This window comes from Aptenodytes patagonicus, chromosome 1, assembly GCF_965638725.1.
Source record: "Aptenodytes patagonicus chromosome 1, bAptPat1.pri.cur, whole genome shotgun sequence".
Taxonomy (NCBI): domain Eukaryota; kingdom Metazoa; phylum Chordata; class Aves; order Sphenisciformes; family Spheniscidae; genus Aptenodytes; species Aptenodytes patagonicus.
In genome coordinates, this window is record NC_134949.1 from 226,149,589 (window position 1) to 226,169,247 (window position 19,659).

At 62.9% G+C, this 19,659-nt stretch overlaps 2 protein-coding genes across 4 annotated transcripts in view; both read left to right on the forward strand.

Moving 5' to 3' along the window:
• ARHGEF17 (Rho guanine nucleotide exchange factor 17) overlaps window positions 1-11,518 on the forward strand; it is a 38,233-nt gene extending 26,715 nt beyond the window's left edge. The window contains 19 exon segments of the mRNA XM_076328514.1: window positions 956-1,138; window positions 1,536-1,652; window positions 1,972-2,064; window positions 2,854-3,030; window positions 3,299-3,349; window positions 4,309-4,418; window positions 4,531-4,616; window positions 4,749-4,867; window positions 5,333-5,546; window positions 5,659-5,732; window positions 5,868-6,061; window positions 6,149-6,399; window positions 7,041-7,287; window positions 7,372-7,458; window positions 7,566-7,633; window positions 8,009-8,157; window positions 8,247-8,421; window positions 9,746-9,988; window positions 10,728-11,518. Coding sequence (XP_076184629.1) covers window positions 956-1,138; window positions 1,536-1,652; window positions 1,972-2,064; window positions 2,854-3,030; window positions 3,299-3,349; window positions 4,309-4,418; window positions 4,531-4,616; window positions 4,749-4,867; window positions 5,333-5,546; window positions 5,659-5,732; window positions 5,868-6,061; window positions 6,149-6,399; window positions 7,041-7,287; window positions 7,372-7,458; window positions 7,566-7,633; window positions 8,009-8,157; window positions 8,247-8,421; window positions 9,746-9,988; window positions 10,728-10,918 — 2,829 coding nt within the window. The 3' untranslated portion in view covers window positions 10,919-11,518.
• Window positions 11,519-13,275: 1,757 nt separating this feature from the next.
• The window catches only part of RELT (RELT TNF receptor), a 9,388-nt gene continuing 3,004 nt past the window's right edge, over window positions 13,276-19,659 (forward strand). The window contains exons 1-11 of one of the 3 annotated variants that reach the window (XM_076328515.1): window positions 13,276-13,342; window positions 15,566-15,699; window positions 16,224-16,281; window positions 17,583-17,672; window positions 17,759-17,931; window positions 18,021-18,106; window positions 18,384-18,635; window positions 18,812-18,892; window positions 18,989-19,070; window positions 19,157-19,345; window positions 19,452-19,575. In XM_076328515.1, coding sequence (XP_076184630.1) covers window positions 15,668-15,699; window positions 16,224-16,281; window positions 17,583-17,672; window positions 17,759-17,931; window positions 18,021-18,106; window positions 18,384-18,635; window positions 18,812-18,892; window positions 18,989-19,070; window positions 19,157-19,345; window positions 19,452-19,575 — 1,167 coding nt within the window. In that variant the 5' untranslated portion in view covers window positions 13,276-13,342; window positions 15,566-15,667. The remainder of the gene's footprint in view (window positions 13,343-15,565; window positions 15,700-16,223; window positions 16,282-17,582; window positions 17,673-17,758; window positions 17,932-18,020; window positions 18,107-18,383; window positions 18,636-18,811; window positions 18,893-18,988; window positions 19,071-19,156; window positions 19,346-19,451; window positions 19,576-19,659) is intronic. The other 2 variants (XM_076328516.1, XM_076328517.1) reach the window with 2 other exon arrangements.

Below are 19,659 nucleotides of genomic sequence, written 5' to 3' on the forward strand. Positions count from 1 at the left end.
TGAGGCACGTTATGAGCCTCAGGAAGGATTTGGCCCTTCTAACTTGAGTTTTCACGAGATACCCACTGTCAGCCTGAGGAACCTCATCCTTGGGGGACGACTCCTCCCTCGCCAGCTTGGATGGAGATGTCCAAAGCAGCTCGAGGTGGGTCCTGTCCTCACCGCTCAGCTCCATGGTCCTCCCAACATCCTGAAGGACACCGGCACCCCATATTGGTTGGGCTGAGGAGAAGGCAAGGCCTGAGAAGACCTTCCTCATCCTGCATCCCTTGCAAATCCAGCTCTCCCGTTCCCGGGGACACTGCTCCCCTCCGCAGCTCTACCCCACGGGGGGAGGAAAGGGGTTTCGTAGCGGAGCTGCCCACCCAGCCTTGCAGAGGACCTGCTCTTGTCCCACTTTTCCTACTGACCCTGAGCATCGCTCGTTGGCCTATGCCCAAGAGATGCTGATGGAGAGGTGGTCCAGGGCTTGACCCGGTGCCTCCACCCCGCTCAATCCAGCTCCTCCCGGTCCCAAACACCTTAAATCCTGCCGGGAACCCACCGGCTTTTGGATCCCAGGGTCGTGCTGCCATGATTCCCCAGCTGGGTCAGGCTCTGTAGCAGATGGAGGTGACCAAGGCTCACGACAGCAAAGGTTTGGAGCCTTTCAAGGCCGTGGCTGGGGGACAGAGGACGCTGTGCTTTGGGGGTTCCTCGTGCAGACCTGCCCCACTCCCAGCTCTGCTGTGCGGATGCACTGGGTGGGGTGGGACCCGGGGGGCCTGGGGTGCAAAACCTGCTGGGACCTAACACTGTCTGGTCGCTCTGATGGGCCCCACAACCCAACGTTCACTGGGGGAACCCCCTGCTGCAGGATGCCACCGATCCCCATATTTACAGGGGTTGGAAAATTCATATTGAGGGGGTGGGAAAAGAAATCTGTGCAGACCCCGATGCCTTTTCTTCCCCGCAGGGTTACATGAAGCCGCTGAAGCAGCCGGAGAACTCGCTGTTGTGTGACCCATCGCTGGTGGATGAGATCTTCGACCAGATCCCCGAGCTGCTGGAGCACCACGAGCAGTTCCTGGAGCAGATCCACGACTGCGTGCAGAACTGGCACGAGAAGCAGAAAGTGGGAGACCTCCTCGTGCAGTCGGTAGGTCCTCGCGGGGTGGATTTCCCCCAGGGAACCCAGGCATGCCCGCTCTCGGACATGGTCCCAGCAGGAGAAGTTTTGGAGCAGGAGGCAGGGGAGTGATTAAAGGACGGGCCAAACACGCCTGAGATGGAGAACAGGAGACGATCTCCAGGCCTGCAGTCTGCTTAGCGTAACGGCAGGGTGTTGCGGCGACCGGCTGGGTCTGCAGCTCGGCGTTTCTGCCTCGGGAGCAAAAATGTCAGGGCTGAAAAATCGAGGGGGGCGGGCGGCGGGCGAGCCCTCCCCGCACCAGCCCAGAGCCAGGATTAACCCTTGGGGCAGCTTCTTCCAGGCTTGCCCGGGAGGTCCATGCTGGACCTAGCCCCTTTTCCCCCCCCTTCTTTTCCCCTCCCAGTTCTCCAAGGACGTGCTGGTGAACATCTACTCTGCCTACATCGATAACTTCCTCAATGCCAAGGATGCCGTCAGGATCGCCAAGGAAGCCCGGCCGGCATTCATGAAGTTCCTGGAGGTGGGTTCTGGTTCCTCTCCCCATAGATGCTGGCCGAGGTCCATAGCCACCTGCGAGGCTGCTGGTGGGGCGGGATGGGGGTTAATGGGAGTAAACTGGTAATTTATGGTCAGACCGGGATTTTTTCCCCCCACCTTCTTCTTGGTTTTATTGCAAAGAGGCCAGGTTGGGATGAACTGGAGTCACCCCGGACGGTGTAAAAAAGGAGTCACCCTGAACCCAAATGGGTGTTGCTCCAGGTCCTGGGCTGGTGGCACGCCGGGTCCCTGCTGTGTCCCACCTAACGGGTCCGTCCTTGTCCCCTACCGGTGTTTTGCAGCAAAGCATGCGGGAGAACAAGGAGAAGCAGGCTCTGTCCGACCTGATGATCAAGCCGGTGCAGAGGATCCCACGATACGAGCTGCTGGTGAAGGTGGGTGCCGACAGCCGGGTGCAGGCAGGAGGATGTCTGTGCCGTGCTGGGAGCGGGTGAGACCACGGCTCCTCCTCACCTCCACGTAACGGGAGCTTTTAGGGGTCTCGCGTCTCTCCCGGCCTCTTTTCCCATCCCTTGACACAAAGTTGGTGTCCCCAGGCATGCGCACGGCTCTGCTCTCCTGGGGATGGTCACCCTGAGGACTGTCACCCCGCTGTCCCCCACAGCATGTCCCGACGGGTGTGCAGTCCCCTTCCCCTCTACCCTTCTGCTGGGAGCTTGGACGTGGCAGCGCCATTTTGGGACCAGTCGCACTGCCACCCCCTCCGTGCCTCAGTTTCCCCATGCCAGGGTCACTCTCCCTGGCGCTGAGGCTGGTGGGGATGCGCTTTCATAGAATCACAGAAGGGTTTGGGTTGGAAGGGACCTTCAAAGGTCATCTAGTCCAACCCCCCTGCCGTGGGCAGGGACATCTTCAACTAGAGCAGGTTGCTCAAAGCCCCGTCCAACCTCACCTTGAGCACTTCCAGTGATGAATTTTGGGCGTCCGTGCAAGGTGATGATGTGCTCTCAGGAGCTGGTGGCCTCTTTAGAGGTGGCAAAGACCAGGCTGGTGGTGGCCAAAGCTCAAGGCTTCGTTTCTTTGCAAAACCTTTCCTGCATGGGGCTGGTTTCCATCCCCAACAGCCAGAGCAGCGCGGTAAGGGCTTTTACTTGGGGATGTCTTGGCATCGCCGATGCCCAGGCTTTGCCCGTGGTGACATCCGGGCTGTGTCCCCGTGGTAGGACCTGCTGAAGCACACGCCAGAGGACCACCCCGACCACCCTTTCCTTATCGACGCCCAGCGCAACATCAAGCAAGTGGCCGAGAGGATCAACAAGGGCATGAAGAGCGCAGAGGAGGTGGAGAGGAATGCCCGGATCGTGCAGGAGATCGAGTCCCACATCGAAGGGATGGAGGACGTACGTACGGGGGTCTCACACGGGGTCGGTCTTTCCTTCTCCCCAAAATGCAACCATTTCTGTTCTGTCTGGGTCACCCCAGGCTGGGCCGCTTGTTTTCTTCTCCGGGTCCTGCTTTCCCCATCATCACTTGGCTTTGGTGGGCTCCTGGGGGTTTGGGAAGGGGTTGGGGTGCCAGTTCTGAGCCGGGGGGGTTGCAGGGGCAGGGACGAAGCCCACAAGGGTCTCCCCCGGGGCTCCCCACTCATGATCCTCCTTGTCCCCACAGCTCCAGGCCCCGCTCCGCAGGTTCCTGCGTCAGGAGATGGTCGTGGAAGTGGTAAGAGCGGGGTGGTCCCTTGTCGCCATCAGGGCCATTGCACCGCACACCGGCTGGGGCAGTGGGAGGCTATGATTGCGGGTCATGGGATGCCTGTGTGCCCATGAGAGGCTACAGATGGGTGGGTGGATGGATGGATGGATGGATGGATGGATGGATGGATGGGTGGATGGAAGCTGCATCAGGGGAGGTTCAAATTGGACATTAGGAAAAGGTTCTTCACTGAGAGGGTGGTCAGTCACTGGAACAGGCTCCCAGGGAAGGGGTCACGGCACCGAGCCTGTCAGAGTTCAAGAAGTGTTGGATGATGCTCTTAGTCATATGGTTTAGGTAGTCCTGCAAGGAGCGGGGAGTTGGACTCGATGATCCTTATGGGTCCCTTCCAACTCGAGATATTCTATGATTCTATGATTTTATAAGGATGGACAGATGGATGGATGGATGGATGGATGGATGGATGGATGGATGGAAGGAAGGAAGGCTGGACAGATGGATGGATGGGTGGACATAAGGATGGGTGGATGGAAGGATGGACAGATGGATCGATGACAGATCGATGGGGCAATATAAAATTCCCCAAGTATATGGGGGAAGATGGGTTTGGGAGCAGGCAGGAGGCAGGGAGAGCCTGCAGCAGCCCCAGGCCGGGGGTGGATAGGGAGGCTGGAGGCTGGAGACCGCATGGTGTCCTGGTGAGCCCATGCCTGGTGTTCCCATGGCCCTGGTGCTTCCCTCCGAGTGGGACCCTGTGCCTTTGCCCACACAGCCGTTTCACCCACCTTTCACCATCACGAGGACACGGCCGGTCCCCGTGCGGACAGTGGCATGGGACCCGTCCCACCCCACAGCCTCCCTGTGCCAAGGCAGCACATGGGGAAACTGAGGCAGGGACCGCTCCCAGCACTGGCAGCAGGGGTGGGCTGGCCGTTAACCCCTTGGTGTCTCCCACCACTCTGCAGAAGGCGGTGGGTGGGAAGAAGGACCGCTCCTTCTTCCTCTTCACGGACCTGCTGGTGTGCACGACATTGAAGCGCAAGTCGGGCTCCCTCCGCCGCAGCTCCATGAGCCTGTGAGTACCACCTGGGGGACACCCACCGCCATTAACCCACGGCGTTAGGGCCGTCCCCACCAGCTGGGCTGTCTTTAGGGTGCAGCTCAGCCATCCCCCCTCAACCTCGCAGGTACACGGCAGCCAGCGTGATCGACACCGCCAGCAAGTACAAACTGCTCTGGAAGCTGCCGCTGGAGGACGTGGACATCGTCAAAGGTCTGTCACTGCCTGCTGGAGTGTCCCGTCCCACCCCAAAACCCATCGCTGACCCCTGGCTGGCGGGGAGAAGGTTCCTCTGTGCAGTGCCAGGGAGGAAGGGGTTAACGCCATGCGCATGTTCCCACACAGGTGCCTCGCAAGCCACCAACCGGGAGAGCATCCAGAAAAGCATCTGCCGCCTGGATGAAGACCTCAACACGTTGGGGCAAGTCAGCAAGCTGTCAGAGACCCTCAGCTTCCCCCACCAGGTATGGGGATGGTGGCCCTGGTGCTGTCCCCTGGCTGGACACATTCCCCGTGGGACCACCCGGGATGTCCTCAGCGGGAGGGAGAACCTGTGGAAGGGCTGGTGGCCATGAGTGTCCTCAAAGGACCCAGGTGCCACCAGCCCTAAAGCCACAAGGCGGGTTGGGGCAGCTTCTGAAGGATGCTTGGGGATGCACAGGGTCAGCGTCACATGGTGGCCCTGGTGCTGTCCCCCGGCCAGACACCTTCCCCAGGGGACCAACTGGGATCTCCTTGGTGGGAAGGAGAGCCTGTGGAAGGGCTGGTGGCCATGAGTGTCCTCTAAGGGCCCAGATGTCACCAGCCCCAAAGCCACAGTGGGGTTGGGGCAGCCTCTGAAGAATGCTAGGGGATGGGTGGGGGCATCATGAGGCATGTGGCTGGTGGTGGCTCATCCCTGAGAGCTGAAGCGTTGTCCCCGTCCCCAGAGCCTGGACGACGTGATCAAGGACCTGATGGCCGCCATCCACCGGGAGCTGGCGGAGAAGCAATCCCTGTCCTTCAGCATGGCCTTCCCCCCCAACAAGGTGGAGCTCAGCACCACCAAAGCTGACGGCACCGAGTCCTTCATCTTTGAGTTCCCCAACCCCGACGCCCGGCTCGGCTTTGAGCAAGCCTTCGAGGATGCCAAGAAGAAGCTGGGTAACACCAGGGACCGGGGAGGTGGACACGGTGGTGGGCTTGGCATCACGCCCCCACTTTGGTAGACCCCTTTTCTCCATCACTTCTTCATCCTCCAATTTGATTTTCCCAGCTTCCAGCAAAAACTGCCTGGACCCGGAGTTCCTCAAGGCCATCCCCATCATGAAGACGCGGAGCGGGATGCAGGTACTCGGTGGCTGGATTCAAGCATCCCACGGGAGCTGTGGTCCTCTCCATCCTGGTGGACTTGCTGCCGGATGCCGAGAGCTCCTGCGTCATTCCCAAATGACCCAACTCATCCCATCTTTTGCTCCCTTGCAGTTTTCTTGTGCTTCTCCCAGCCACGGCAGCCCGGAAAGCTCCCACGAGGTTTGGGTTTGCAACAGCGATGGTTACGTGGGGCAGGTTTGTTTGCTCAGCATCCGTAAGGAGCCCACGGTAGAGGCGTGCATCGCCGTCTGCTCCGCCAGGATCCTCTGCATCGCCTCCGTGCCCGGTCTCAAGCGGGCGTATAGGTAGGACATTCCCACCGGCACCGCGGAGCCGGCGGGCACGGGGCGATGCTGGAGCTGCTTCTTTCCCCCCTCCCCTCGTCGCGGCAGGGAGCGTGCCGAGCCGGTGGGCAGCCCCTCCTCGGAGCCGATGCCGGCGCAGCCGGAGGATGCGGGGCCGCAGCCGTGCCTGCACATCTCCATCTCGGGTTCATCGCTGGAGCTCTCGGAGCCGGTCGACGGCGGCAACAGGGAGCTGGTGCCCTTCGATAGCGATGACACGGATGACGAGTCCTCGCCCAGTCCCTCGGGGACGCTGCAGAGCCAAGCCAGCCACTCCACCATCTCCTCCAGCTTCGGGAGTGAGTCCCTGCTTAGCGAAAAACCACTTCTTTGCCCCAAAAATCACAGAATCACAGCATGGTTTGGGTTGGAAGGGACCTCTAAAGGTCATCTAGTCCAACCCCCCTGCCGTGGGCAGGGACATCTTCCACTAGATCAGGTTGCTCAGAGCCCCGTCCAGCCTGACCTGGAATGTTTCCAGGGATGGGGCATCCACCACCTCTCTGGGCAACCTGGGCCAGGTTGTTTCACCACCCTCAGCGTAAAAAAGTTCTTCCTTCTATCCAGTCTGAACCTACCTTCTTTTAGTTTAAAACCATTCCCCCTTGGCCTGTCGCTACAGGCCCTACTAAAATGATGGGCAGCTCCATCGTTTTGCCCACTCTGCCTTGTGTTCCTCAGGGAATTCCACAGCTGGAGGCTTTTGAGCCAAGGAAATCCCGGGAAAAGAGATGTTGCGGGGCATCAGCCCAGCCCCGTGGTGCTGGGATGGGGCTGGTGGCTTTGGGTAAAAGCTGGTGGGTTTGGGGCTCAGCATCCCTACGTCCTCCCCCGGGCTTGACATCGCAAGGGGACCCATGGTCTCTTCCCCGTCACTTTGGTGGGTGTCGGGTGGTCGTGCTCTGACCCATTCCTTCCTTCTTCTCCTCCTCCTTCGCAGATGAAGAGATACCGAGCTGCAAGGAGGCAACGGCAGAGACGACGAGCTCAGAGGAAGAGCAAGAGCCCGGCTTCATGCCTATCACCAGCACCTACGGCCAAAACCGGCACGGCGAGAGCCCCACAGACGGGCGAGCCCTGCGCCGCTCCAGCCGCGGCTCCTTCACCCGGGGCAGCCTCGAGGACCTCCTCAGCCTTGACCCTGAAGCCCATCAGAGCTCCATGTGGTTGGGCACCGAGGATGGCTGGTACGTCCCCAGGATGGGGGGACACACACACGTGGGGCGGACCCCGATCCCGGGTGAGCCTCAAGCTTTGCTCTTCTCCCGCAGCATCCATGTGTACCAGTCCTCGGACAACATCCGTAACAGGAAGAACAGCATGAAGATGCAACATGCCGCTGCCGTCATGTGCATCTTGTAAGCGGGGAAGAAGATTTTCGGCTCCGGCATGTCCACAGTGAGGTGGTTTGGGGTGGCTGAGTGGGGCTCTGCGACCGGTTGTCCAAGGGTTTTTCTCCCCACAGGTACCTGGATAACCAGGTTTTCGTGTCGTTGGCCAACGGGGAGCTCGTTGCGTACCAGCGGGAGGCAGGTGAGGCCGGATCGGGACCATCAAAGGGCGCTGGGGGGGTTAAATGCAGCCCCAAAGCGGCAGCTGTTGGGTGGGTGCTTGGGCAGCCCTCCAGGGAAGGATGCTCAGGGTGCCGGCGGCTTCTCTGCCTCCATGGGAAGGGAAAGGACATCCCTCAAGCGATGCTGGAGACCCCAAAATCAGAGCCAGGTGGAGGCGTGCATCCTCCTCCTGGTCCCCGCCTGCCGCCGGCATCCCCTGGGGACATCAGCTCACGTCTCCTCTAACGGGAGACCTGGAGATGGACGTCTCCAGCCACCGTATCCCATCGGCCGGGTCAAGATGGGGTTTTTTGTGGATGCTTTAACTACCCACCCGCTCCCACCACCCTCACAGGCCGCTTCTGGGACCCGCAAAACTCCAAATCCCTCTCCCTGGGCTCGCCAGGGAGCCCCATCACCAAGATGGTGGCGGTGGCGGGGAAGCTCTGGTGCGGCTGCCAAAACCGGGTCATCGTCCTCAACACCGCCACGTTGGCGCAAGAGGTACCGTGGGCGAGGACGGGAGGTCGGAGGGACGATGATGGGCATTGGTGGCATCATTAGTGGCATCGCTGTGGCTCTGTCACCCGCAGCACACGCTCCAGGTGGGACAGGACGGCGGGCGCAGCGTCACCTGCATGGTGAGCGCGGGGACCGGCGTGTGGGTCGCGCTGCAGAGCAGCGCCCAGGTCCGGCTTTACCACGCCACCAGCTACGAGCAGTTGGCCGAAGCGGATATCACCCCCCCGGTACACAAGATGCTCGCCGGTAAGTCCCACCGGTGGCAGATCTCCGGTGGGTGCCCGTCGCTGTCTCCAGTGGGTACGCGTGCCCGTCGTCTGCCTTGAAAATGCGATGCCCCGCAGCATCCAGCGCTGGGAAATTTAGTATCTCCTGCATCCCAACCAGCGTCGGGGAAGGAGACCCGACTTGTCACGCTCATGGGGTTCGTCCTCAGTGTTATGCAGCTGCATAATCCCATGCAGAAACAGGGCATCCCCTGGGCGTCAGCATAATCCTACAGGGTAACGGGGAATCCCCTGGATGGCTTCATAATCCCACGCAGGAATAGGGCAGCCCCCGGGTGGCTGCATAATCCCACGTGGAAATAGGGCAGCTCCTGGGTTGGATGCATAATCCCACGCAGGAATAGGGCAGCCCCTGGGCATCTGCATAATCCCACGGGGTAACAGGGCAACCCCTGGGTGGCTTCGTAATCCCATGAGTTAATATGGCAGCCCCTGGGTGGCTGCATAATCCCACGTGGAAATAGGGCAGCTCCTGGGTTGGATGCATAATCCCACGCAGGAATAGGGCAGCCCCTGGGCATCTGCATAATCCCACGGGGTAACAGGGCAACCCCTGGGTGGCTTCGTAATCCCATGAGTTAATATGGCAGCCCCCGGGTGGCTGCATAATCCCACGTGGAAATAGGGCAGCCCCTGAGTGGATGCGTAATCCCATGCAGGAACAGGGCAGCCCGTGGGCGAGTGCACAGTCCCACGTAGAAATAGGGCAGCCCTTGGGGCAGCTGCATAATCCCACGGGGTAATAGAACAGCCCCTGGGTGGCTGCATAATCCCACGCAGAAACAGGGCAGCCCCTCGGTGGCTGCATAATCCCACGCAGAAACAGGGCAGCCCCTCGGTGGCTGCATAATCCCATGCGGAAATCAGGCGGCCCCTGCGCAGCTGCATAATCCCACGGGGAAATAGGGCAGCCCCTGGGCAGCTGCATAATCTCATCAGGTAATGGGGCATACCCTGGGTTGCTGCATAATCCCGCGTGGAAATAGGGAAACCCCTGGGCAGCTGCATAATCCCACGGGGTAATAGGGAATCCCCTGAATGGCTTCATAATCCCATGTGGGAATAGGGCAGCCCTTGGGTAACTGCATAATCCCATGGGGAAATCAGGCAGCCCGATCTGGCAGCACCCAAGGGTGCCTTATACCAGCCAGGGCGGTTGTGGGGTCCCTTCCCCGCGTCCCACATCCCCCGGATACCCCTGGGAACGGAGACCGGTGGCATGGGTGGGGTTCACAGCCCCGTGCCAGGCAGGGAGGGACGCTGACGGCTGGGGTGCTCGACAGGCTCGGATGCCATTATCCGGCAGCACAAGGCAGCCTGCCTGCGGATCACGGCTCTCCTGGTGTGCAAGGACTTGCTGTGGATCGGGACCAGCGCCGGCGTGGTGCTGACCCTCGCCGTCTCGGCCAAGGCGGCCCCGGCGTTGGTGGGGCTCTCCCAGGGTCACACTGGCCACGTCCGCTTCCTCACCGCCATCGAGCTGCCCGACGGCTTCGACGTCCTCTTCCCATTGCCGAGGGAGATGGGTAGGTGGGATGATTGGGGGGGGGGGGGCCCCAATCCTGACCAGCTCCGGGGGGGGGGGGGGAGTGGATGTTTTATATGGGGCCGGGAATGCTGTCCCGCTGGCGGATAACCGTGAATAGCCTTGAAATGTGGTCGTCGGAGTCCCCGCTCCGTCCTTGCCTTGTTAAATTCCAGGGAGAAAAATTGGGAGGGGGAGGGAAATTGGGTGCTAAACCGCCCCCCCCCCCCCCCCCAGGGCTTGGGAGATCGCTCGAGTGACCCCAGATTTCCCTGGGAGACCCTAATTCCCATGGGGAAAAGCCACTGGAAAGCCATGTGCTGAGTCTCACCCAGCCCAGCTCTGAGGTCGGGGTGGGATGGGGAGAAGGCGGCGATGGGGGGGGGAGGGGGGGAGGTGGTAGTTTGGATGGGAGGGGCTACTATGGGTGGGAGGGGCTAATTTGGGGTGGGAGGGGCTACTTGGGGATGGAAGGAGTTTTTTGGGGCCAAGATGTGGCACCTGGGAGAGTGGTGGTGACGTTCGGAGGACGCTGGTGGGAGGATGGTGCTGGTGCGAGGATGATGCTGGGATGATGCTGGTGGGAGGATGATGCTGGTGGGAGGATGATGCTGGTGGGATGCTGGCAGGATGGTGCTGGTGGGAGGACGCCGGCGGGATGACGCTGGTGGGATGCTGCTGGGGAACAGGGGAGCCGCGGGGGGCCACCTGACAGCACGTCGGGGTTCTGCGCTTGGCAGGGGCCGAGAAGCCGAGCGAAGCGGAGAAGCGAGACCCATCGCGCCCCCGCGCCCCCGCCCTCACCCTCTCCAAACCCAAGATGCTGGTGATCAGCGGGGGGGACGGCTACGAGGATTTCCGCCTGACCAGCAGCAGCGAGACGGTGGGCCGGGACGACAGCACCAACCACCTCCTCCTCTGGAGAGCATGAACGGCCGCGGCCCCCCCCCCCGGGGCCATCCCGGCGAGGAAGGGGGGTGCTGGCCCCCCTGGTATGCAGAAAGGGGGGGGGGGGGGGTGTCCCAACCCTCCTCCCCGCCACCCCCCGCCCCAGCGCCTCTCATCTCCAACCCGGCTGCTCTCTGTGTGCTCGGGGTTGGGGGGGATGAGCCCCGGTCCCCCCGCCGTCCCCCCGGCCACCGCACCGGACTTGGGGGGGACGACACACACCGCTTTCGGGGCGTGGAGAAGATGGGGAGGGGGGGTGCGTTCGCTTGGGAAGGCGCTAACGAAGGAGGAAGGCGTTAACGAGCATCCCTGGGGACCGGCCGGAGGATGCCGTACAGCCAGGAACCTGCCTTGCTCTCCGGTTTTGTGTGTGCCTGCTTCGGGGCCGGGGGGGGTCGCAGCGCTGTCACCCCCCCACTCCCCCGGGACCCCTGGCCACGCCGCGGGACCACCCCAGGGACAATACGCCCGCGGTGTCCCCCCCGCCCCGGGCCTCCCGCTAACCCGCTCGCTCCATCGCCAGCACCCAGATAGCTCTGTTTGTTTGTTCGTTTGTTTTAAATATATATATATTATATATATATATAAACATCCTTATTTATTTTTAGGGGGGGGGTGGGGGGGGGTGGTCAGGCGCATCGTCACGTCGCTGCCGGTCCCTCTGCTCCGGAGTTGTGGGATTAAAACCCTGATCGCCCCGAGGCAGAGCTGGACCCCACTGATGGAGCTGGACCCCGCAGGGATGCTTGTGGAGGGGGGGGGGGGAGCTGCTGGAGGGGAGGAGGGGAAAATTGGGGGATATCCCCCCCCCCACACCCCCCCCAATCTCTGTGATTCCCATGGGAGAATCCGCTCCCGCAGGCTGGGGAGCGGGGTGAAGCCGCCGCCGCCGCCGTTCGAAACATCTTCCGGATGAGAACGAGCATCTTCTTCGCATTCCGCTGCCAGACACCAGGGATGTGTCCCCCCCCCACACACCCCCAAATTGGGTCGACGGTGGTCGGGACCCTAAAAACGAGACTTTCCTGGACCGAACACCCCCCCCCCCCCCCCATTTGCCCCTTTCCCCCCCCCCCCCCGTTTTCCTGCTTTTACCCCAGGGTCCAGGCGAGGCCGGTGCTCGCAGACCTGGGCACCCTGTTGTCCCCGCGGGAGAGGTGACAGCTGCGGCGGGGACGAAGCGGGGTGTCCCCATCCCCACGCAGCCCGGTGAGTGGCGGGAACGCTGCCGTCCCCCAGTCCGTCTGTCCATCTGGTGCGGGGGGGCGGGGGGGGGGGGGGGTTGTTATAATCGGGATGATGAGGATATTTTGGGAAGGGGTGGGGGGCGGATTTTGGGCACTCGGGGGGGCTCTTTGTCATTAAAGGTCACCCGTGTCAGAACGAAGCCAGCGTGGTCTCGTCCTTCGCCTCGGTGGGGGGGGTGTGGGGGTGTGGGGGTGGCGGGGACTGGCGCAGCCCTTTGGGTGGGGGGAACCCACCACCCATCGGCATCACCGGGGACGTCGCCCGGTGGTGCCGGCTGCGATGAAGACCCCGGTGGGAGGAAGAAACCCTTTCCGCTACTGGGGTGCAGTTATTCCCTCCCGGATAACCCCGGGGGGGGGGGGGGGGGGGGGGTGTCGGGGGGGACACACCCCCTTGCGGCACCCAGCATCGGGATGCGTCCCATTCCCTGGGCGTCCCTCAGGGATGATGGACGGACAAACAGCCGGAACGGGGGACACCGCTCCTGGGGACCACGTCGCCCCGCCAAACCCCCCGGGGAGCACCCGGAGGGGGGGGGGGGGGGGGTACGGAGGGAGCGTCGGGCCCGGCCGCAACGGGGGTGTCCCCGGTGCGGGAAAAGTGGCCCCCGGGGAAGGGGGCGAGGCCAAGGTGGGGCGCGCTGTGAGGCACGTCGGAAAGCGGGGCGCGGCACCCATGGGTGCCCCCGCGGAGCGCCCCCCCCCCCCCGCGAGCCCGCGTGGGGCAAAAAAATCCTCAATTTTTTAAAAGACAAAATTCCCTGCGCGGTAGGCGACAGCCCACCGCCACCGGATTTTTCCCGTTCCCCCCCAAAACCCCCCTCCGCCGTTGGGATAAAGCCCAGCACCCCCAAATCCCGGCCCCCCCCCCCCCCCCCCCCCCCGGAGCCGCCCGCAGCTCCCGCCGCGCCCGGCAGGTGGCGCTGCCCGCGGGAGGGGGGGGGGGGGGGGGGGGGGGGCGGGGGAGCCGCCGAGCGCGCGGCGCTCTGACGCACGGGGGCGGGGCCGCAGTGCGGGGAGGGGAGGAGGGGGAGGGGGGTGGAGTCCCGGCGGTGTGACGTCGCGGAAAGGGGCGGGGCGTTCCGGGAGTAGCGCGCCGGCGGGTTCATTCATAAGGAGACAGGCGCGCGCGGCGGGGCCGGCCCCGCAGCGGGGGGCAGGTAAGGGGCACCCCCCTCCCCTCCCCTCCCCGCCCTGGGGGGCTCATTCCAAGCTGGGGGGGGGCTCGGGCTACTTCGCCTTAAAGGGTTATTCCCCCCTGGGGGGGGGGGGTTGGGGTTGTTGCAGCTTCGGGCTGTGCAAGGGGGGGGGGTTGGTGCTTTTTCGGGTGCTCGACCCCCCCTGTTTGCAATAAAAAAAGGGGGGGGAGGGCGGTTCATTGCCTTGACCTTATCCGCGGCGGGGGGGGGGGGGGGAAGCTTCGCCTTGGTGCTGCCTGGAGTGGGGTGCGGTGGTTGGAGACCCCCCGGTGCTGGCTCCGGCTGCTGCAGGGCGAATGTAGGTTAAAATAAAGGGTGGAGAGGGGAAAAAAGTAGGTTAAGAAAAAACTCAGCCGCAGCCGCCTGGAAAGCGAGAGAGGAACTGTGTCGGCTTTTTGTGGGTTTGGGGTTTGGTTTTGTTTGTTTTTTTTTGCCGGAGCTGGAAAATCACGGGGCTCCCAGCCAAACACCTGCATCAGCCGGGATGCTGCGGGGAGGGGCTGCGCCCCAAAATGGGGCCGGAGCCTGCCGCTGCCTGGGCTTTGCGTGCCAGCCGTGCCTCTGGGATCGTTCCATCTCGCTATTGGCTTTTTGCGACGGTTCGGTTGTTCGCGCAGCTCTGATGGGGCCCTGGGGGGGGGGGGGGGGATGTGATGATGCCGAGTTTCGCTCCGTCTGCCGGACGATCCCCCCCTTGTCCCAGGCCGCCTCCGAGAGCCGTTCCCCAAAGTGCTGCTGAACAGTTGCTCCTTTATTTTTTTTTCCCCCCTTATTTATCTGCAGGAGCCACCGGCCGAAATCCTGTTCCCCCACAGGAGGGGGAAGCCCTCGCTGGAATCCCGGCGGGCGGCCTTGGGTTATGGGCTGTATTAAAGGGGGGCTGGGAATAAAAGGCTTGTGGGATTTGGGGGAGTACCGAAATCAAGTCGCCTCCCCCGGTGTGTCTGCATCGATGCGCTGGCCAAGCGGGGGTACAGGGCTGGTGGAGGTCGGGTGTCCCCAAAAAGCAGCCGGCTCTGGCACTGGTGGGGTTATTTTTTTGGTTTCCCCTGGTTCTTGGGGCGGGGGGGGGGGGGGGAGGTGATGTTGTTTTTAGTTTCGCCCGGGAGCTTCAGGGCTTCTCTCCACTGTGCCAGGGCAGCCGGGCATCCCACCGTCACCGGCTGCGGGTTTGTGCCTGCATCCCCCATCCCCACTCGGGATGTCCCCGAGCTGCCCCCCAAAATGGGTGCTGAGTCCTGGGGTGGCCGTGACTACGGCCAAGCTCCCGTGACAGCCAGGAGCTGGCACCCCCTGGTCCTTGTACCTCCTACGTCCCCATGGCAGAGCTTGGTCGTCGAAGGGATGTCCTTAATCCTTGGATTAAGCTTGGCCTTAGATCTGCTTTACCTGGGGCCAGCCCTGTTCCTGCTGGGGTTTAAATCCGTTTGTCTTGAACTGGTGAGCCGGGATGCTCCGGCAACCCGGGATGCTTGGGCTGTGCCGGCCCGTGGCATCGCTTCGCAGCGGCTCGTGGTCCCCCAGCCACGGTGGGACCTATCCATCCCCTTCCAAGGCCATCGTGGCTCCTTCCCCGGCAGAGCAGCACCCCAAACATCTCTGGGAGTCCCTAAGGCGCTGCTATTAAAGGCTTAAATATCACAGCCCCAAAGGATTAAAACGCTTCACGTTAGGCTTAGACTTGAGCTTTATTAGCGCTGGCTTACAGGACGGAGGGCTTGCACCGGTTTCACCCTCCCTCCATGATTGAGGGGCACATCCCAAGTCCTGGGGGGATTCGGGAGGTGTCCCCGCGGGATGCCATCGCCCTGGGACGATGCTTAGCAGGGAGGTGGCACGTGGTGGGGCTCAGGCTGGCCGGGGCGATGGCGGCGGCTGGCTCAGCCCCCCCTCCCCAAAAACCATGGGGTCCCAGCTCGGCACGGGCGGTGCTAGCGAAGGTGGGGTTTGGTGGCTCTTGGTTTGGGGATGCAGCTCCCCAGGAGGGGAGAAGGGCTGGTTGGCTTCACGCTGGCACCCTGATGGGCTGTTCCCTAACTGGGAGCTACTGGGAGGAACTGGAGCACGGAGGACGCTCGTTTTGGGCAGTGCCATCATGTCCCAGCCCATGTCCTGTAATTACCCGGCTCTGCCCTGCTCGCCCCCCAGCATCTCCCTTCCTGCGTGTAATTAGCTGCATCTCAGATCGATGATGCTGGCCGCTAATTAGGAGAAATTCGTCAGGCAAAAGCTGTAACGGAGCTGCGGCGTGGCTCTCACGGGACCGTGACGACCGGGGGAATTTCCATGCGAGCAGCAGAGGCTGGATCCGGGTTTGGGTTATTATTTATTTTGTTCTTCCCTTCCCCTGTGCTGTCAGCAGTGATTTTATTTTTCCCAATTAATTGCTGAGCCCAAAGAGGGGGGACGAGCCTGTGGGAAACACCTTTTGTTTCGCTTGATTTTTTTGGGTTTTTTTTGTTTTTTATTTAAATATATTTATTTTCTTTAGTGACTTCATTTCCTTGTGGCAGATGTGTATGGATTTCCTCCGGAGCAGGAAGAACCTTTATTTAATGGTGTTTAGCATCATCTGCTCCTTCCTCCGCTCCTTGCACGGTCGGTCCTGACTCCGTTGCAGGGTTGGTCCCTCTCCCATTTGGGATGGAGTCGGGATCCGCAAGGGAAAGGGGTGATGCCGGCCATCCCATAAGACCTCTAATAAAACTTTGGGGGGGGGGGGTGGGGGGTGATGGAGGACCGCTGCTGCAGGGAGCATCCCAATGCAGGGAATAAGGCCCCCAAATCGCTTCTCCGCTGGGATTTTCCCTGGATAGTGACCCCAGTGCTCCCCCTCGGGCAGGTCTCCCCCGGCAATGAAGAGGAGCGGGATGCGCTGGTGGCTCTTCACCGTCCTGGGGGTGAGTATGGCCTCGTCCCTCCCACCCCATCCCTCTGCATCTCTGCTTTCGGCTCCTCCGATGCGTCACCACCCCAATAGCCACAATAGGGCACCCCAAAATGTTTCTCACACAGAAACTTGCAGCAGCTCAGCCCCGGGGAGGTGCTTAATTTGGGTCGAGGGTTTGGCTGTGGGTTTTTTTTTTCTCCCTCCCAAATTCTTCCTCCTTTTCTCTCTTTCATCAAAGCTTCTTCCAGGGCAGGGGCTGATAGGGAATGCGGCTTCTCCCTCGCTGCTGCTCCCCCCCCCCCGCCCCAGGGGCCACCGTGTTGCCCCATGTCCCACACCCGGGAGATGCTTTTGGGGTGCTTTGGGCCCTGCGGGTACCCCAGGGACCAGGGCTGCTCCCTTGGGGTGGCTTGGCCTGAGCCCCTGAGGGTTGCGATGGGTTTGCCCTGGCCGTGGTGCGTGCGGTGGGATCGCACCCATCGCGTCGCTTGCGACAGGTTGGCGTCTGCCACGGTGCGTGCAATGAGCGTGCATCCGTCGGACGCTGGGGGTGGGTTTGCTTCTGCCGTGGTGCGTGCAGTGGGTCGGCACCCATCGTGTCACTGGCGATGGGGTTCGCATCCACCACGATGCGGGGCGATGGGTTTGCACCCATCGTGGCGCTGGCGGTGGGATTGCGCCTGCTGCAGTGCACACGATGGGTTTGCATCTGTCGCGGTGCGTGCAGTGAGTTTGCATTCGTCATGCTGCTGATGATGGGTTTGCACCCATCACGGTTGCACGCGATGAGTCGGCATCCGCCACGGTTGCACGCGATGGGTTGGCATCCGTCACGTCACCGGTGATGGGTTTGCATTGGCTGCGGTGCATGCAGTACGACTGCACCCGTCGCATCACTTGTGACACGTCGGCATCCACCACCGTGCACGCGATGGGTTTGCAGCCACCACGTTGCTGGCGATGGGTTTGCATCTGCTGTGGTGCATGCAAGGGGTCTGCAGCCATCGCATCACTTGTGACAGGGTGGCATCCGCCATGGTGCATGTGACGGGTCTGCGTACGTCACGTTGCTGGTGACGGGTTTGCATCTGCCACGGTGCAGGCAATGGATTTGTACCCATCGTGTCGCTTGTGACGGGTTTGCATCTGCCATGGTCCATGGGGCAGTTTTGCATCCCCCACGTCGCTTGTGATGGGTTCCCTTCTGCCGCGTCGCCTGCACCAGAGCCGCATCGCCGCCGGCACCCGCCTCGGAGCAGCGGGAGAGCCGGAGCAGCCGGCGCTGAGCACTGCTCTTTGCTTCTCCCGCAGGTGCTGAGCGGACCCAGCGTGGGGGCCAGGAGCTGCGGTCCCCGGGAGTGGAGGACACCGGGATGCCCGCCCGGAGAGGAGCCCACCGGGGTAAGCCGTGCCCACCCGCGGCACATCCACCCCGGAGGGGAGGTGCAGGATGCGGCCGTCGCTCACCTCCCTTTCCCTCCCTGCAGGCATGCGGCTCGGCGCAGGGTCTGGTGGGGATGTGCCGAGCTTGTCCCTCCGGCACCTTCTCGCCGGGGGACGTATCTTGCTCCGCTCACACCCGCTGCCGGGCCGGGAACAGGATCCTGGTGGCACCGGGGACGGCGGTGACTGACAGCCGCTGCGGAGCCTGCCTGCCGGGGTGAGCCCAGCCGGGGAAGGGATGCTGCAAACCCCCAGCCCCGATGCCGCTCGTGGGCCGTATCCTGACCCACCCTTCCCACCCCACAGGTTTTACAGCCCCGAAGGGGAGAGGGAACCCCGCGGCCGGTGCCTGCCCTGCGCCGCCGCTCCCCGCAGCACCCCGGGGTGCCCAGGTGGGTGCCCGGGCTGGAGGTGTCACCCTGGTTTTGTGGGTGCCGAAAGAGCCGGTGCCTGTCGTGCCGACGTCTGCCCCGGGGACGCCGCAGGATGTGTCCCCCTCGAGATGGGGGGGCGATGTCCTGCCGAGATGTGGCAGCTGAGAACGTCTCCACTTGTGACACGAGTGGCTTCTGCTTCCCTGGGAGCCAACCCTGCAGCAGGGCTCCCGGGAAAACGGGATTTAATCCCAACAAAACCCCTCTCCGGGGCTGATCCGGTGCCTCCCCCCAGGCCGGCGGCGAGCCCGCAGCCCCGAAACACTGGGCTGGCCGGTGAGAACCAACGGGACACGGGTGACCCTGATGGGTGAGGAAGAGGAGGAGGAGGAGGCGGCGGCGGCGGCAGCGCAGGCACAGGCAGCTGTGCTGACCATCGTCCCGGTCTTCTGTGCCATGGGGTTGTTGGGCATCCTGGTCTGCAACCTGCTGAAGAAGAAGGGTTACCACTGTACCTCCAGCAAGGACCCCCAGCCCGGCGGCACCGGTGAGCCCCGGTTGTGCCGCGGGCGCCTTTCGGTGATCCCACATCCGTCTCGCCTCGCTCGGCCCATCCCCGTGGCTTCTGGTCCTCATTGTCCCAGGGCATCCTGCTCATCCTTGGCGGGGTTTATCCCCCCCCCCCCCGCATCGCTGAGTCCCCCCCCCAACTTCTGCCTCCAGGTCCCAGCTCCATCTACCAGCTGGAGGACGCCAATGAGGACACCATCGGGGTGCTGGTGCGGTTGATCACCGAGAAGAAAGGTCAGGGAGGGTCCCTGGGGGGGAGGGTGACACGGGCCGGACCCCTGTGACCCCCCATGGTCCGTCCCTGTCCCCCCCCCCCCCCCCCATCCATAGAAAACGCCGCGGCGCTGGAGGAGCTGCTGAAGGAGCATCACAGCCAACAGCCGATGCCACCGGGCTGCGCCCCCCCGAATAAGTAAGAGCCCCCCAAGGCTGCACCGAGGACCCCCTCGTGGTGGGACCAACCCCGTGCTGATGGTATCTCCCCCCCCCTCTTCCCAGGCTGCACCTCCTGCCTCAGTTTCCCCCCGCCTGCCAGCACCAGCAGCACCTCCACACGGTGCAGGGTCCCGCTCCATGCGCCCGCTGCAGCCAGAAGAAGTGGCCCGAGGTGCTGCCATCGCTCAGTGCCACCAAGGTCCCCAAACCCAGGGGTCGCCCCGGTGAGGTGACCATCCTCTCCGTCGGCAGGTAAGTGGAGACTTCCCCCCCCCCCCCCCCCCCCCGACAGCGTGTCCCCCCCCACTCTCTGGGGTGGGGACAGGCTGATGTGATGCCCTCCCCTCCCCCCCAACAGGTTTCGGGTGTCCCGGATCCCCGAGATGAGGAGCGAGGTGGAGGGTGACCCCCCCCGCGGTCCCCTCCCCGCCGGTAGCGGGATGCAGCCCCCGTGGTTGAAAAGCATCGATGGCCCCCCCGAGGTGACGGGGTGCGGAGGGAGGGTGCTGGGGAGCCCCTGGGTGTGGGGGGGTCCTTCCTGGGGAAAAACAGGGCTTCAGGAGGCT